This window comes from Dipteris shenzhenensis, chromosome 7 (genome assembly GCF_047967505.1).
Source record: "Dipteris shenzhenensis isolate YYH24624 ecotype China chromosome 7, Dip_SZ_1.0, whole genome shotgun sequence".
Taxonomy (NCBI): domain Eukaryota; kingdom Viridiplantae; phylum Streptophyta; class Polypodiopsida; order Gleicheniales; family Dipteridaceae; genus Dipteris; species Dipteris shenzhenensis.
In genome coordinates this window covers 763,647-780,788 of record NC_141602.1, presented here as the reverse complement: position 1 = coordinate 780,788, position 17,142 = coordinate 763,647, and the positions used below count along the sequence as shown (strand labels likewise).

The following is a 17,142-nucleotide window of genomic DNA, read 5'->3' as shown; positions in this document are numbered from 1 at the left end:
AATGATCAGAGGAAATTGCACAAATGGCAGATTAGAGCAAGAATGAAGCCCCTCATGGATAAGGGCTGCTCATCAAAAGCCTTCTTCCAGGGCCTGCATGCTACTCGAAAGAAAAACTCATGTCTAAGGGTAAGGAAGCTAGATGGCTCTTGGACGCACTCTTTCTCTGATCTCCAAGATGAATGCCAAAATTACTTCCAGAAATTGTTCTCTACCCCTGGCTCCCCATCAAATCAAATGACTGATGCGAGGACTGAATTTCTTCAATATGTTTCTGAGATAGTGGAAATGGATGATGCTCTTATATTCGAGAGATCTTTTACTGACACAGAACTTGATAATGCATTGTCCCATCTCGGCAAATACAAGTCCCCTGGCTGGGATGGTCTTACGGTGGAATTTTATATTTCTTTTTGGGATGATTTGAAAGATGTTCTCTTACAAATGATCAATGTTGCCTGGCAAGAAAATCAATTGCCGCACCTTTGGAAGCATGGCATAATCAAACTTGTGCAAAAAAAAAATCTCTGTGATCATATGTCAGATTGGAGGCCTATTACTTTGATGCCTGTAGTTTACAAACTCATTGCCAAAATGATTGTGTATAGGCTTCATAGGATACTGAATGCGGGCCTTCATTCTCATCAGTATGGGTTTGTGCCGCGAAGACAAATCCATGACAGTATCTCCAATGCATTGACTGCAATTGAATATGCTAAGTACTCGAATCAAGATGTGCTCATATTGCAGGTAGATATCACTAAGGCATTTGACACTGTTCAATGGGATTTTATCTCTCAAACCATGACAAAGTTGGGCTTTGGTCCCAAGATAGCAAATGCAATTTATTGGCTTTATTCTGGCTCTACCTCCCAGTGCATTCTTGGAAGTCATCTATCTCGGTCATGGATATTGGGTAGATCAGTCAGACAGGGCTGCCCCCTTAGTGCTCTTTTCTATGCCATTGCGACTCATCCCCTCTTGATGTATCTTGATCATCTTACAAACACAGGACAGATGACTGGTCTTAAAATCTCTGGGGCTGCATCTTTTTTGGCACAGGCATATGCTGATGATTCCTTCTTTATGCCACAGAACTCTCCCCGGGAAGTCCGCATGCTTATGACCACATTATCATTGTATGGATTAGCAGCGGGATTGCATGTCAACTTTGACAAATCCAAATTGCTTCCCCTGAAACAATGTGACTGGCATTCTATTCTCTGGCCAGGTCAGGTAGTGCATTCCAAAGATGTAGTCAGGCATTTGGGATATCCTATAGGATGGCATATCACCAGGAAGCAGCAGCTAAAATGGATCTTTCAAAGACTTCAACATAAATTGGAATATAGGAAAATTTCTACTTGGCCACTTCATGTCAAGCTCAGAATAGTACAGTCTATTGTAATGTCTTATGTTCAGTTCTTTTTGCCTTTGCTACATTGGTCCTCTAGAGATATCTCAGCCTTTATGTCTCAAGCTATGGAGCTGTTATGGAGGACAAAAACTGCTGTGAAAGCATTTAGACTGCTGAAGATGGAAATGGTGTGCTCTCCTAGGATGCATGGAGGACTTAATGTTCTCAATATCAGATATCATGTACTTGCAAGGAAGGCGACTATGCTCCATACTTTTTTCCGTCAACAACAGCCATGGACTTGTATGATAGCATCCATGTGTGTCAACATGAGGACATCTGCTTATGGCCATTGGACTACTGATCATTGGGAGGTTGTCATTGGGAGATTTGTAGGGAAGATTCCTGGCTGCCCTTTCTCTACTGCTCTGATACTGCACTGGAAACAAGTACTTTCTAAGGTCAAATGGGCTCCTGATAATCGCTCGGGGACAAACTCAATGAGGAAAGAAAGTATTCATTGGAGTGCCATCTTTGACATTCCACTTACTTTACAGGAACCTGTTCGGGCATATAATCTCATGAAATTGGGAATTAGATACATCAATGATGTGGTAGATGATCAAGGCCATGTCTTATCTTTTCCTCAGGCCACTGCCTCTTATGCATTGGAAATGCATCATAGGTTGATATGGAAGAAAATTGCTGATCTCTTGCATCCTTTTCTACCTATTTCTCCTGTGGCTGACACAGACAGGCTTATGGATTGGCAATTGTACCCCTCTGCTACATGCTCTCATCCTATTCCTCTGCCTGTTTTGACCTCCATCAAAGTCTACAAGCTTCTTCAGCCTGCCCCATGGATTCATCAATATGCTAATACTCTGTGGCATATCAGGCAGCCCCTTTCATGGTGGCGGAAGAATCTCCGAATATTATGGAGGTGTAAGATGCCTTTGAAACAAAGACTTTTTCTTTGGAGATGCATGACCGGCACATTGTCAGTGGGAATCACACTTGCCAAACATCACATTGCACCACCCACATGCTTACGGTGTCAGGCTCCTTCAGAGATTGTCCCTCATTTGCTTTGGCACTGCCTGTCTTCTCGGAACCTCCTTGGGAAAATTTCAGATCATCTTCGCCTCCGTTTCCCGAGTCACATATTTGGGAAACATTTTTGGTTATTTGGCACATTTAGGAGGTCATTATCTCAATACTCACTCTCTCTCATGGGTGAGATATTGGGCTCTTTGGACAATCTGGGAAGAGCATAATTTGGCATACTTGGGCCGCCAGTTTCACAAGTCATATGAATCTTTTAGAGCCTCATTGCGGCAATCTTTATATGATGCCTGCCATGAGGGTGATATACATGCTTCTTGCATAGAGCTTTTCTTTTTATGCTTCTGATCTTTGGGATACTCTCCATCTTGGAGACTTTCCCTCTTGTAAAGTTATGACAATATAAATACAATGCACTGGATTTTACCAAAAAAAAAGTGTGTGTGTACATATATATACATGTCTCTGTGTGTGTGTGCGCGCGCACGTGCATCATAGTTACCAGGGAACGGGAACGTTCTGAAAATTTGGGTGCCGGAATGGCAAATTTTGCAGACCAGGCCATTTGGATATAGTGATCCCCTTCTGGTGCACGTAGTCATCTGGTGGACCTCTAGCAACCTCTACGACTTGCACTTTGGCTGCCAGGACTTCTCTCACTGTCAGTGAATTCCTATCCACAAGCAAGGCGCTCTCCTCTGATTTCTCCTAGAGCTCCAGTGATCTGTGTGCAGCCCATTTTCATCATTCCCTGCAGTTGCAACCCTTTCCTCGCCTCATATTCATGCTATGTGACCTGCCTGCAACTCTTCCATCGCCCTCTTTTTGTTCTCTGTTACAGAAGCCTCCTGTGTGTGGGTGTGTCAGTCCATGTGCATGTGTTTGGTGGGCTGCCTAAGCTTCCTTTTCTGCACATTTCTGATTGGGTCTGTCTGTGTTCTTTTTCGCATAGAAGTTCTTTGTCTATCTCATTGCTTATACAGCCTTTTTACTTCAGGGCTTGCGTCTATATCACTCAGCCTCGTTAATACCCTGTTCCATGTCTTTTCTCTACCTGTTATACACAGCTGTCTTTTTTGGTTTCTCAATTTTTATGAAATTCTGAGTTTTTAGGGCCTCTCTATCTCACTGTTTCATACTTCTCTTTTCTGAGTTTTCAGTAAAAATACGGTCATTATCTTCTTCCTAGGTAGAATGTTGTTGCTATAGGTGTGGGAAATTAATTGACCAAAACTTTGCGAGGATGCTTTGTCCACAAAATGCAATATGCGGCCAACAGTTTCTTTCAATTTATCATGGCATATGAGCAGCATTAACAGATGCTTCTAGAGCATTCTCCTCTCTTTTATGGGCAGTAGATGTTGCATGTATTGCCTTGGTCTCCCACACGGGACTATCCATCACTCATTAGGCATTGCTGTCCTTTTTGGGTTGAGGTTGTGGACTTCCCTCAAAGCTTGGAGAAACTTTTGCCTAAAATTGTATCTTCTTTGTGCAAGGTGGTTTACCCGCCTAGGCAGCACGGAAATTCTAACCGATTTTGTGTCTTGTGTACATGGAAGTCCCCACGCATGAATTCTACTGCATCACTGTCAATAATGTTGCAATGGGCAGTGCAAGTGTGTGTTTTCAATGTAGAAGATTTAACCATATGGCCCCTTGGCCTTGCACAAGAATCCCTCAGAAGCAATGCTTACTTCTCTACAAAATAAGGATGCCCTGGGACCTCTGAGATGAGGATTACTAGAATTCGAGCGACTACGTTCAAGCGAGGCGACAGTTCGAGCGAGAAATTTCATAAATTTTGACATTCTAGTGTGATGTTTTATGTTTAAAAATTAGCATGCATTGCTTACTTTTACGGTTGTTGTCCTACCCATGATATTATGTGAGTAATCAATTGTCTTATAGACAAACAACAATTTCTAAAAATGTTTGGCAATGTTTTTCAAGGGTCAACGACGGAGGGGTGGAAGAAAGGGGTCAAAGTATGTGTTTTTCTTGTGCAATTTCCATTTTCAAGGCAAAAAAATAATGGGAGGAGGATTCTCCCTAGAGGCCGCGATATCGCGGCCTCTTAGGAGGCTCCTCTTGCCAATTTTATTTGGGCCATAACTTAGTCAATCGGACTCCAAATATGGTCATGTTTGTAGTCAAAACGATCGGAATGATATGAATGAATACATTTATCACGTTAAAGTGTCAAAATTCTAGATATTTAGAAAGTTTATACTTATCTTTGTTTCATGAGAGCTGGACCTTATCAAACTCTATATTTAATTATGACCATGGATTTTTCTCATTTAGAGTTTGGGTCCTTGGTTTCCTCCCTCCATCCTAGAGGTGTATACATGGTCAAGGACACATGAAGGTGATCCATATTTAGTTAGCATCATCATGGTCATAAGGTGATCAATAATTTATTCGTTCCATAGTTTAAACATTTTATTCATGTGATCATTTTGTGTACAAAATGGATTAAATCATGTCGGTAGCATAAAAATCGATGAGCTACAAATAGCTGTTTGTGAGGGATTTTGCTAGAAGGAGCTTCTATATCATTGGTAGGACTATTGTTGCCATGTATGTAACTCCATAAAATAAAGAAACCCCTTCAACTCACATACTGCCTTACATAATTCTGAGTGATCACCTCGAGGTGTAGACATTGTAGCATTTCCCCTTTTGTATCTATTGAATGATTGCTAACTTGCATGTATTTATTATTTATCGAATGATAGGTTTTCTCATTGTATGTTGCCAAGAATTTTCCCTTTGGTAATGATTGCTGACTTGCATGGATTTATGAGTTATCCAATAGTAAGTTTAATCTTTGTAAGTTGCCAAGAATCATACAAAAGATAATTAAAAACAATCTGTAATAGTGTCATGTAGATTCAACCATTTTTAGTAAAAATTTATTGCTCCTATAGGTTTAGACAAAGTTCCTCATAAGCATCGCTCGAAGTTTGGGCTCGCTCGAACGCGTCGCTCGATGTTTTGACTTACCCCTCTGAGATCAAAAGTGTCTCCTATGGTCTAGGATAAAGGAAAAGCCAAAGCCACTTCTACTAGCATTGGTAATGGTCAAATGCCCTCTGCAACTCATGTAAAGCAAAGGATAAAGCCTCGAATGAAAGTTGGCAAACCCCGAGGAAAATTGTCACAGCCAGGAGGCCCATTCCACCTCGTACATGGACAGGTGCACCCTCAAAATGGGAATACCCCTGCTGAGAATTCTGGCACAGGCATTACATGGGCTGCAGTGATTACGAGTCATACTTAGTTTCTAAAAAATGAAGTTGTTTTATTGATGCCTAGTCCTCCGGATCATGCCTTGGATCCTGAGGTTGATATGCAGTCTTGACTTGCTCTTTGTTGTGATCTAGTATGTTTATATATCTGTTAATCTGTAAATATGCTGTCATAAAAAAATGTTTGACCTACAATGTATAGGGGTTATGTGACTTCGCAAATGGAAGATAGTATGGGCATATATTAGGAGGTTGAAACATAATATATTGGCCTTACAAGAGCATAATCAGCATGCTTATGCAGGCCAGATTGGGCATTTTGTCAGATATGATATTTTCTCTGTGGGTGACAACTTTTCTAGAGTGGTTGTTCTTGTGAAACATGCCCTTCATGCTATTGTGGCTTTTAATGACCGGGAAGGTCACTTGATTGTTATGCAATGTCTTTTGCAAGGAGAGGTTTTGAGTTTGCCTTGCTTTATGTTCCACAATCATCACACAGTAGAGCATCAATTTGGCAGGCTATGTAGCAATATCCTTGGAGGCAAATGCTTTCTTATGTGGGGATTTCAATAATGCACCACAACTAGGAAACTATACATCCGGTCATTAGCAATATCCTTGCCTCTAAGCGAGTGCAATGGAATTAACTACTTCTCCAGCTTGGTCTTGCTGAACTCTAGAAAGAGACACGGCCTTTGCTTCCTGATTTACGTATCAACATAATGCACAGTCCGCAATGGGAGCTCGATTAGATTGCTGGTTTATGCTTCATCCACATCAGAACAGTGCTTTCACTTGTCATATGTGGGCTGATTATGCCTTCCCATATTCGGATCATGCCTCTCTTTGGTTGCAGCTGTCATTTTATGCCATCCTGCATGACAAATTGCCCGATAAAAGGTTGCTTTTGATAAGTAATAGTAGGAAGGCTGCTGCTCCTCCCCGCTTCCTCCCTTGCTGCCCCCTCTCAGCTTCTCCCCCTCCCTTGCTTCCTCCTCTCTCAGCCTCTCCCCTCTCTCTCCCCCTCCCCCCCCCCTCTCCCCAACCTTTTGTCATCCTTCCCCCCTCTCCCTAGCACCTCCCTTCCTCAGCCTGCTCCCCTGCCCTTCCCTAGCCCCTCTCCCTACCTTGCCCTGCTCTCCCTTGACCTCTCCCTACCCTGCCCTGCTTCCTCGCCCCTCCCTAGCCCCTCTCCCCTACTGGCCTTGCTCCACCGCCCCCTTCTAGCCCCTCTCCTAGGCTGCAGGCTGCCCAACCCGTTGCTCTCCTCTCCTCTCTCCCTTCTTCATTTCCGCCCACCTACCTCCTCACCCCTACCTGCCTCTCCACCCCGTCCTCCCCCCTCTGCCTAGCGCACCTACCTCCTCACCCCTACTTGCCTCTCCACCCCTCCCTCCGCCCTCTCCCTAGCCCTCCTACCTCCTCACCTCCCTCCCTCCTCTCGCCCTTCCTCAACCCCCTCTCCTTGCGCTCCTTAACTAACCCGGTCTGTGTGTCATGGATGATGTCGGTGAGATTAGGCCATAACTACAAACTCAAGACCTTAGCAAGGATCTTGTATGCGGTATCAAGCAAGGTGATTGGTCTCCACTGCCGAATGTTTGACCTATCTCTCCCTTTCAGGATCAAACAAATCCACCCCTTGCTCAGGGACCGAGGAAGGGAGCCCGTGTCGAAGATCTCCTGGCAGGCTAGGCGAAAAGGGGTAGAAATGATCTCCCAGAAGTTTCGAAAGAAGACCGGAGTCAAGCCATCTTCGCCATGACACTTCTAGTTCAGGAGGGCCGTGAGGGCTTTCCAGAGCTCCTTATCTATGAAAGGCTCCTCCCAGACCCCCGCGAGACTACTGGGCCACAAGGCAAGTTGGAGTCATTCTCTCCCTCTGAAAGAGTTGACTGTAGAAAACCGTGGTCAGGTCTAGAATGTCTTGTGGATCAATGTGCATAATGCCCTATGGATCCCGTAAACGTTGTAACTACGTGCCTGCCAAGCAACGGTCTAGCCTCTCAAGCAGTCCATCATGTCTCCTCTGGCCAAAAGAGAAGAGGAGGCTTTCAGGTATCCTGTTGAACTCTGGCTCTCGCCAAGGGTCTCTACCACTGATCATGAAAATGAATTGCTCGCAGGTGCTCTCCTCTGCATAGCTGGCATCTCAGAGAATGAGGCACCGCCCTGGTTGTTCTCCCCAAACTCCAGGTTGCTGAAGTCTCCTCCAACGATCGAGGAGTCAACATCTGGAAGACACTTTGTTAGCCTCCTCCAAAAGGCCGGACGGTGCAGTCTGCATGTTGGGGATACACGTTCAGGATCCCAATTGGACTCTCCCATCCAAACTGCCCGCCCTAGGATAAGCTCACCCTGATCATAGACCTCTGGGGCCACCATCTGTGAGACCGAGATGTAGACCCCTTCGCTCCGTCCTACGGCAGGGGACCACACCTCCGGACCTCTCCCTGGAAGGAGATGGTGCCGTCGTTTGTTGTCTGATGCTGAGAACATATGCTCCTGTATCAAAAGGATGTCCACTACTCGCCCTACCACTGCCCTTTGCAACTCCTGCCGAAGGATAAGTACTGTGGTTGACTACGAGCACGGTCGTGGAGCCCATGCATGTTCCAACTCACTATGGTCCAGCTCATGTGAGTACGGGTAAGTAGAAAACAAGGCTCTCCTGTGAGTGGGTGCCTGTTCCAGAAAGATTGCCTTTTGTGACTTTGTCGGGGTTTGGAGGGCAAGTAGTTCGTGTCCGTACGACGGCGTACTAGGGTGGACACCGGCTCAATGACAATCTTCCGTGCTTACTTCATCATGAAGGAAACTTTCACCCCGAACAAATCAGCACACTTCTAGAGTGACCAATAGTATGCCTGATCAATCCTCCAACAGGACCACTTTTCCAAACCTGTGAAGGCAAATTGGAATCTCCAAACTGCGTGCGTCTGGGAGCCTACTATGCTGATCAAACCCCCTTTCCGGGGTTGCAAGATCACAAGCGTTACCTCCAGGGGTAGAAGGTAAGAGTCCGAAATCTCTAGATAGTTCCAAGGTCCCAATCTCCAAAAGTCCCGTGGTAGGGGACGCCCGGCTGAAGTTTGGGAGCTGCTGATCAGGAGGATGAGCCCCTTCCCTCTGGTCCCCCCCCTGAATGGAGGGAGGGGATGGGACACTGCAAAGAGGAAGCAGAAGGGGGGCTGTCTTACCCTTGCCCAATGGCAAGGGAGTCGAGGCAGCAGGTCCAAGGGAGGGAGGGGGGGGAGGTTGAAGAACCTGCTACGGAGGGGGAGGGGGAAAGGCGGAGGGAGGGGGACGGGTGGTGAGGATGACCATAGCAGGAGGAGCGAGGGGGGGAGGAGGGGACAGGGGGAGCTCAGGAGGAAGGGGAGGGAGTGGAGAGGGATAGGAATCTGGGGGGGAGGGGGGTGGGGGGGAGTAGGGGTGACCACAAATCCAATTTGTTATGCTCGCCATTAGCTAGTGGCCGCAAAAAGAAACCATTCTGCCCCTATTCTACCATGGAAATGGAAACTCTTGGCATGGTATTTTTGATTCAAAGTATACACACTCCCTGCTAGCTAAACTATTCATCTCTTATGTCAATCATTAGGCCCTCAAGTATCTTGTTTTGAAGCTTGCTCTGTCAGAAAGGATTGTATTGAAACCCGGGAAGGCCCATCTTCTAATTGGTCGTCTCTCTGGGATTAAGGATGATAAAGATAAGGAGGGTGTGTCAAATGACTTTTGTGATGCTTCCTTGTTCGTAGTAGATGTGGTATCACAATGGTATTTCAGTATTGCTAAGTATTTGAGTTAGGGATGGTTTCGTGTGAGGTTGATGTCCACTTAGCAGAGCAAGCTAGTGCAAGAGACTACCTCTCACACCCAATAAGAGGTATGCTTTATAAAGCTGTGCAAAGACTCTGTTGGAGGTGGCCTTCGCCCCTCATTTGGGCATTGGGATGCTCTCTCACTCCTTTCTTGTGACAGAAGCTATGAGTATCTACATTAGATCTCAAGTTGATATTTTTAGGTTGAGACTTTCCCTCAGAAGGGATGAAGAGCTTCTGGATAGTGAGCTGGCAGATGAGACCGCTATTTTTTTGGATGCCACACCACAAACACTCACTTCTTTCAGGTTAGCCTTGGGTGTATTCTGTACTGCTGCAGGAGCACATATCAATTGGCATAAATCCAATGGCTTTTAGTTCAGTGACGAGGACACCCCAGATTGGGGGAATGACATTGGATTCACTTGGATTCAGAGAGGTATTCCTATCAGCTATTTGGGATGCCAGATAGGTATGGGTATCTCTCCATGACAACAATTTGCTCATGTGTTGGAGAGCATAGTAGAAAGCTCCTTTTTTGAAGTTCAGTCAAGCTCACCTTGCCTCAAGAGTGGTGTTGTAATCATTCTAGGGATTGTGTCAGTCAACACAAGAGACCTGTAAGGAGCTTTCTATGGGGTGAACTTGATGGCATAGCAAATGTTATTGCCAGCGTGACTTGGGAGACCTTGATTCTCCCCACACGGGAAGGGGGTCTCAACATCATTGATCTGGATTTACAGTGTAGGACCTTGGTCTGCAAGATGGTGGTGAGGGGACTTATGCCTGGGCAAGAGCCATGACAAGACTTCTTTATTCATGGCAGACAATCCTGTACACCTACATCGAGAGGAGACTGGATGGAGAGTACCAGATGGATTTTTACTTAAGCCCATCTCAGGTCTTCTTCCTTCCCTCTTATGGCTGCTATCCTGAAGGCGTGGGTCACCTTCAAGAGTACCTTTTAGAGAGTTCTCCCTTTGTCTCATGAAGAGATTGACTGGCAGCCTGTCATGTGGAATGATAGCATACTTGATGAGCATGGCAGACCACTTGGTACCTCTCACTATATGCAGTGGTCTAGGTGGGAGAGGCTGCCTCCACCGTGGAATCTTGGAATGCTTTCTAGCCTGTCAGGATTATTGATTTGGTGGATCATGGCTCAAACTCAGAGTATGGCTTGGTGCTATTCCCATAAAGTTCTCGTTGTGGGATCCTCGTGAGAGTGGATCGACGAAGGGCACCAAGAGTGGGGCCTCCTCTTCTTTCGTTACACTGTTCGTAATGCCAGGAGATATAAGCTGAGTTGTAGAGGTTAGAGGCCATCCAAAGCTTCCCATTGGGAGGGGTTTGAGATTTCTGCTAACATATAGAAGAACTTTTGAAAGAGACTCTGAAAATCCCTCAGGAATGGAAAAAATCACTCTTTTCTTTTGGCTTTCTATTCATGGTGGGATTGCAATGAACCTGTGGAGATCCGAGTTTGGGACTGACCTTACCTGTCCTCGTTGCTTTCTACTTTGGAGTCAGTTCAGCATTGTTTATGGGATTGCAGACAGGCAAGGATTATTTGGAGGGGGTAGCCAAGATCCTCAGTATTTTTGTCCATTCCCCCTTCTTGATGACCTTGGGCTCCGTTACATGGCTCTCTCTTTTAAGGCCTTTGGTCTTTTATGAGAGACATGACTCCTCATGTGCTTTATCGGTTCATCGCCACTTAGTAGAGTTATGCTCTCTGGGTGATTTCTTGCTTCATCATATAGAGCAGTGCATGCCTCTGTGGACACTTCTTGGAAGATACTGGCGACTATTGCACCGTGGCATATCTGGCGAGTCAAATGTACAGACCCATTGGATGGATCCCAAGTTCACCCCTCTCACACATTAGCTAGTATATGGATTGACATTATACATACACTGATGACCATCTGGACGGGTCTTCTCGTGTAGCTTCTACAAAAGAGAGCTGCATTCCTTAGAGAATGGAGGGGTTCACCCTTCTTCTTTGAGTCTATTACAAGGTTGAGATGGCATTTTCAGCCTCAACCTTGGTTATTTTCCACCTCTTTATGAGGAGTTTTCTGGTGCATTGCATGATGCATTTCCACTTTGAGTTTGCTCTCACGGGTTTTTTCCATACTCAATGGAAGTCTCTTTTTTGGAAAAAAAGAAACATGGTGCATGATGCTTTTACTCCTTTGTGGGCACACTATCGCATAATGGATAATGTGTGGACTGCTTTTGTCACCCATATGCAACATGTAATTAGGGAGTATGGCAAGCATTACATGCATACTGTCAAGGAGATGTTGCTAGGGTTAAAAGCTCGTCAAGAATTGCGGAAAATCAGTCAATCTCGGGAATCATCTCACATGGAGGCTACTTCAGGGCTTTCGCCTTTTACTGATAAGGGTTGCTTCTCCCATGATTTTTTCAAGGTATAAGAAAAAAACCCAAACCTGAATCCTGCTATTTGATCTATAAAGGCCTGAAATTTTCCTCTTTGGACTTTAGGCTGCTTAAAATGTGACTACGGATACTCCATAGATTTCTTACAGGAAATCAGTACTATTTCCTAATGCATATCAAGCTACGGCAGAGGATGCTGGGTATATAGATCTTATGGATATCAGCTTGCTTTTGGGGTACAGATACTAAAGATAAGGATTGGTTCTACATCCAAATGCTATGATAGTAAGATCGTATTGAACAAGCTGCAAAATGTATAAATGCACGTGTTAGTAAGCCTTAAAGTCAGAAATTTGCTAATGTGCGCATAAAAGATTTATGGAATGTTAAAAATGCACAGGGCTAAAGAATGTTAAATTTGTTGTAGTCCCTGATAGACTTTACCTGAATGAAAACTATCTACTAATTTCCTCATATATATATTAATACAATGAGAGAAGGCAAGCATCGCACCTGTGCTTCAGTAAATCTTATTCCAGGACAAGAGGCAAGTCCAGCAAGATCATGCACCATGTACTCAAATACCAAGTATAGACTGCATGACATCCTTGATGTGACCAATCCCTCAAGCCTAACAATATTGGGATGGTCAAGATACCTCAAAATTTTAATTTCCCTGAGCATGAATCGTACACTTTCTGGCTCTAAGTTGTCAAACTTCACTTTCTTCAATGCAACTATCTTTCCACTGTCAAGGTCTCGAGCTTTATAAACGTTACTATATGTCCCCTGACCAATCTGCCAGCGACAAAGGATTCTTATCATCTGAAAAATATGAAATTTAATCGGCCTTTTTAAATTGAGAACTTCAATTTCAAATGTTTAAAAAGTATCACGTGGTTCACAGTTTGTGGGTTCGTGGATATCTATTCCTCTGTTCGATAGATATAAAGAAATTTGTGTGACTTTTTAGCGGGCCTTTTCTATAACATGTTAAGAATAAAGCATTTCTGCTTAGTGATTACAATGAAAGATGCAGCAGAAAGTCATGCATTCATTTCAAAGGACAATATTCGACTCTGCTCGGCAACTGATAGAAAATCGACAGTATCACAACTGAAGCGATGATGGTGGTCACACCCTGATTACCAGTTAATCTAAACAAATACAAACACAGATAGTTTGACTTACAAGAGTGTGGGTCTGACCATCAGATATTATACATCAGTACACAATGTCATATGTGAGGCACTGCTTTTTAGGAGAGGAGCAGCAGTCGCCAAAGCGTGACATGAAATAGCTTGCTCAGAAGTCGTAAGCTAGATCTAGAGGCATTCCCCAAATGCCTTGTTGACAGAAATGCTATGGTGCCTTAGGCATAGCGCATTGGATGGTCAGTTCATTAAATCTGAATGTGGTCAAAGTTCTGAACGTTTCCACGCCTAAGCTAGGAGAAACTTATATATCAAGAGCAATCATATCTGATTTTCCGACTTATTAATACTAGAGTGGGAAGGAGTCCTTGTAACCAACGGTCACACGTCCAGAGAAAGCGTGGAGCACTCACCTTGCTAAGTTTTTCAAAAGAGTCTGCTCTGCGAGGAATCCATCCTACAAGCGCTTCTCCTGCAATTGCAGATAGCCATGGTGGCCATCCAGCAGCAATTTGCTCTCCCTCGACACGCTTTGGTGGATTGCTTAAACTGTGTGCTCGCAACATGTATTTATCAGGCCTCTTGTCAAAATCCTCCTCAGATGTTATTGCAGCGTCAACAGTGGCGTTTTGGAAGTATTTGGATGTACTCTTCTTTCTTCGTCCATTCCCTGCACCTTCAAGCGTTTCCTCTGCGCCTACCTTGGTGTCCAAAGTTGGATTTCTGAATATCTGGCCGTGAGCATTTGTTTCTGTATTCGAAACTGAGTTTCTCATAGACTCTGTGACGTTGCTTGCATTCTGTTTGGAACGAGTGGGCGGTTTAGACTGGAGGCATCCCATTATTGATGTGGGACCTTTCCGTCCTTGCATCCAACGCTTAATGAACTTGTAGGCCTTCTCAAGAGTTAGCACCGTAAGTATGACTCTCGAATACGGCCCTTTCCTTTATCCAGCACAATCCCACGCATGGCAAGCTTTTAGAATAGCGAAACATTCTCATCGCCGTTGTATTATCTTGCATCGTCGAAGAAAGCGACTTCAACTGCGGATCCATGCTCAATCTAGTCATCGTCGCTCCACACGCCCTGAGTCAATCTGAGGCAGCTCCTGGCTATGACATCGGTCCTTGTATGTCGTGTGAGAGAATTGTGAATGTCGTGGGAACACGAGCGGTGGGTGAAGCAAGGTGGGAAGGAAGGTGATGGAGTGGTCCGCCCTCGCCCTCGTTAGAGTCGCCGCCACCCTCTCAAAGCAACTCCACACGTCTCTACACTTTATCAACTTCACGTAAAGCCATACCAATTCCTTCTATGCTACCTGCAACAAACTTATATAATGTAAAGAATATATTTAATATATCACTTCAAAATCGTCAAGTAATAATAATGGTGCTCAACTCGTGTGTATTGAAGCATCCAATAATATAAAAATGTGCTCTTAATTTCACTCGTGCAAGTTTGATACATGCTACATGTAAATTCTCATGCAAGGCTTCACTTTGAAATGCACAAAAAATAAATATTTGGAAATGCCCCCTTTAAGGATCTCAATGAAGGTACCAAGAATCGGGATAAGAAGCAAGGAGAACCACACATGGATTGTGATACATATATATATGCATGATGAGCATCCAAGGAAGAAAACTTCCCATACATTAGGAAAGCCTTTTGATGAATGATCACAAAAGGATAGCAAACCCTTTTACAAGTTTAACCTACTACTTATTCTTATTAGATTTCCAGATACATAAAGTATTGATGATATCTCTTCTCCTCTCATTCTCTCATCATAGCACAAAATACATACATTCCCTTTTATCCAATATTGGTTTCCACTCATGGGAAATCACATGTGAGCATTTATCCAATCCTTGATTTCCTTAAAGGACATGATTTTAATCTTATATATAAATATATTTATGCTTCATGTTTAGCATTGCGAAAACAATCATGTCAAAGTGTCCCTTCTCATCCTTGAATAGCTTTATTAGGAAATATTGCTCATTGATAACATTGGGATATTGTTGCTAAAAAGTGACTGTTAAGTTTAAATCTCCGTATTTCATTTTACCTAACAATGTGTTCGTCGTTGAGTGATGGTGTTTAGGCAACACGAAACTTATTGTACATGTATACTTCACACTAAGACAACTCTTTGCTTCAATTAGCAACATAATTTCTTGTACTTTTTCCAAGCCCATTGAAAAACATTAAACCCTTTTTGTCACATATTAACAACATGATGGTCACTTTGGGATGATTGATTAACCATGTGCCATTCTTTTTGTGCTCTTCTCCATATCTTGTTCTACTCTTTAAAAAGGTGTGTATGTCTTAGCAATGGTACTTAGATTATGCTAACTTTTTTTAAAATAAAAATCTAATTAATTATTTACATGTATTTAATTAAACTCTAAAAACACTAGTAGCACAATGGAATGCAATTGCTTTTAATGATGCAAGTCTCATTGGATATGCTATTTAAGACCCTTATTTAGGTTGTCGTATAAGAATTTATCGTTCTATTGTCCATTTATTTTAGATAAGTTGTTTACAATTAACGTGAGCAATGATGGTTCTTTAACTCGTTGATAATGCATTCAATTGTTTCCAATGTGAGAGGCCAAGTTTAAAGTAGATATGCACTATATGTTTGTGAACATGACCTTTTACATGAATGAGCTAGTTCAAGTTTGCATCACTCTTCCAAACCTTTTATATGCATATTAAACAACCTCTCTTTGAGGAGAATTCCGCACAATTGTCCTTCAAATAATAAAATGGGAAACATTTGTGAGAAACCTTTTTGTAGTCTTGAATATCCTCGTAGATGTTGAGACATAACCTCAACTATTTATAGGTATTTAGCTATAAGATCAACTTAGCATAGATAATGCCTAATTTTAAACATCACTCACAAAACGTGCCAATTCTAAGGGATGAAAGGGTACACGATGAGGCTTATTGTGCTTTGATCAAGGATTTCCTTAACGTTTTTATGTCTGTGTTAATGCATCATTCACACGGACATCATTTTTTATCACAAATAGTGTGAGGATGACATCATGACATTAGCAAGTAGAAAAAATATTGGAAAACCGAAAAAGGTTACCGCCAACGATAAAATGCACATCAGCAATAACATGATTTGTATCAGCAATCTCACAAAATATTACAACCAACAATAACAATACTACTATTGTGGTATGAATAACATCGGTGAGAGTATTAATCCTGTACTAGCAGTCACATTCCTATTTCTCCATCAGTTTCTTGCTTACAAAAGTTTTGTGAGAGCCAGAAGCACTCTTGATTCGGTAAGATTATAGTCAATGACTCCTATAGCTAGTATGTTGGATATAGTGGATCCCAATTGAGGACAAGGGTGAGGGCGAGAGTGTTTATTGCCTATTTATTGTGGGTGCGGAAGCGATCGATTGCACTAATAGCCTTGCATAACATAAGATGTACAATTAATTTTGATGGATAAATAAGTATAAAAAGACAAGCATTATTGAATGTGATGATTGTATCACCATAGTCGAATGGTATGAGCATGATACAACGACCATATAGCCCAATAGCAACACTAGGAGAAGAAATTATCATACTTTGAGATAGAAGCATATCTTCCAAACAACCAAAACAGCTTCCCAAAGGAAGTGGATGGAAAATGAGCTTGAAGCCCTATCATCTATCGGAAAAAGAAATCCTGCGCAAAAGCATAGGTCCAAAACAAATGCAAGACTGCCTCTCTTGCATGAGAGGAAGTGGGGCAAGTCAAGGAAGCAATGCACATGGAGGCCAAGAAAGATCCCACTGGTAAGGTGTCAACCAAACATCACCATAGAACCAAACTGCCCATCCAGCAAGGTGAGAGTAGAAAATAAACGAGAGATAGGCCGAAGAAGCTGCAACAAGGTGGAAATAATACACCAAATAGGTTTGAGGCAACCCTAAGCAATACAGTCTCCTAACCTATGGAAAGGAAAGTGTAAAACCTTGATCAGACCATTGAAAAATTTTCAAAGAGCTAAGATCAATAAAAAATTAAAGAAAACTTTCAAGGGGGTAA

General features: G+C 43.1%; 1 protein-coding gene across 2 annotated transcripts in view; it reads right to left on the bottom strand.

The window, feature by feature from the left end:
* LOC147899787 (putative serine/threonine-protein kinase At1g54610) overlaps window positions 1-13,981 on the bottom strand; it is an 89,964-nt gene extending 75,983 nt beyond the window's left edge. Inside the window, exons 1-2 of one of the 2 annotated variants that reach the window (XM_087376811.1) lie at window positions 13,480-13,981; window positions 12,426-12,710 (exon numbers count right to left, since the gene is read on the bottom strand). In XM_087376811.1, coding sequence (XP_087232937.1) covers window positions 12,426-12,710; window positions 13,480-13,938 — 744 coding nt within the window. In that variant the 5' untranslated portion in view covers window positions 13,939-13,981. The remainder of the gene's footprint in view (window positions 1-12,425; window positions 12,711-13,479) is intronic. The other variant, XM_087376812.1, reaches the window with a different exon arrangement.
* Window positions 13,982-17,142: the final 3,161 nt, after the last annotated feature.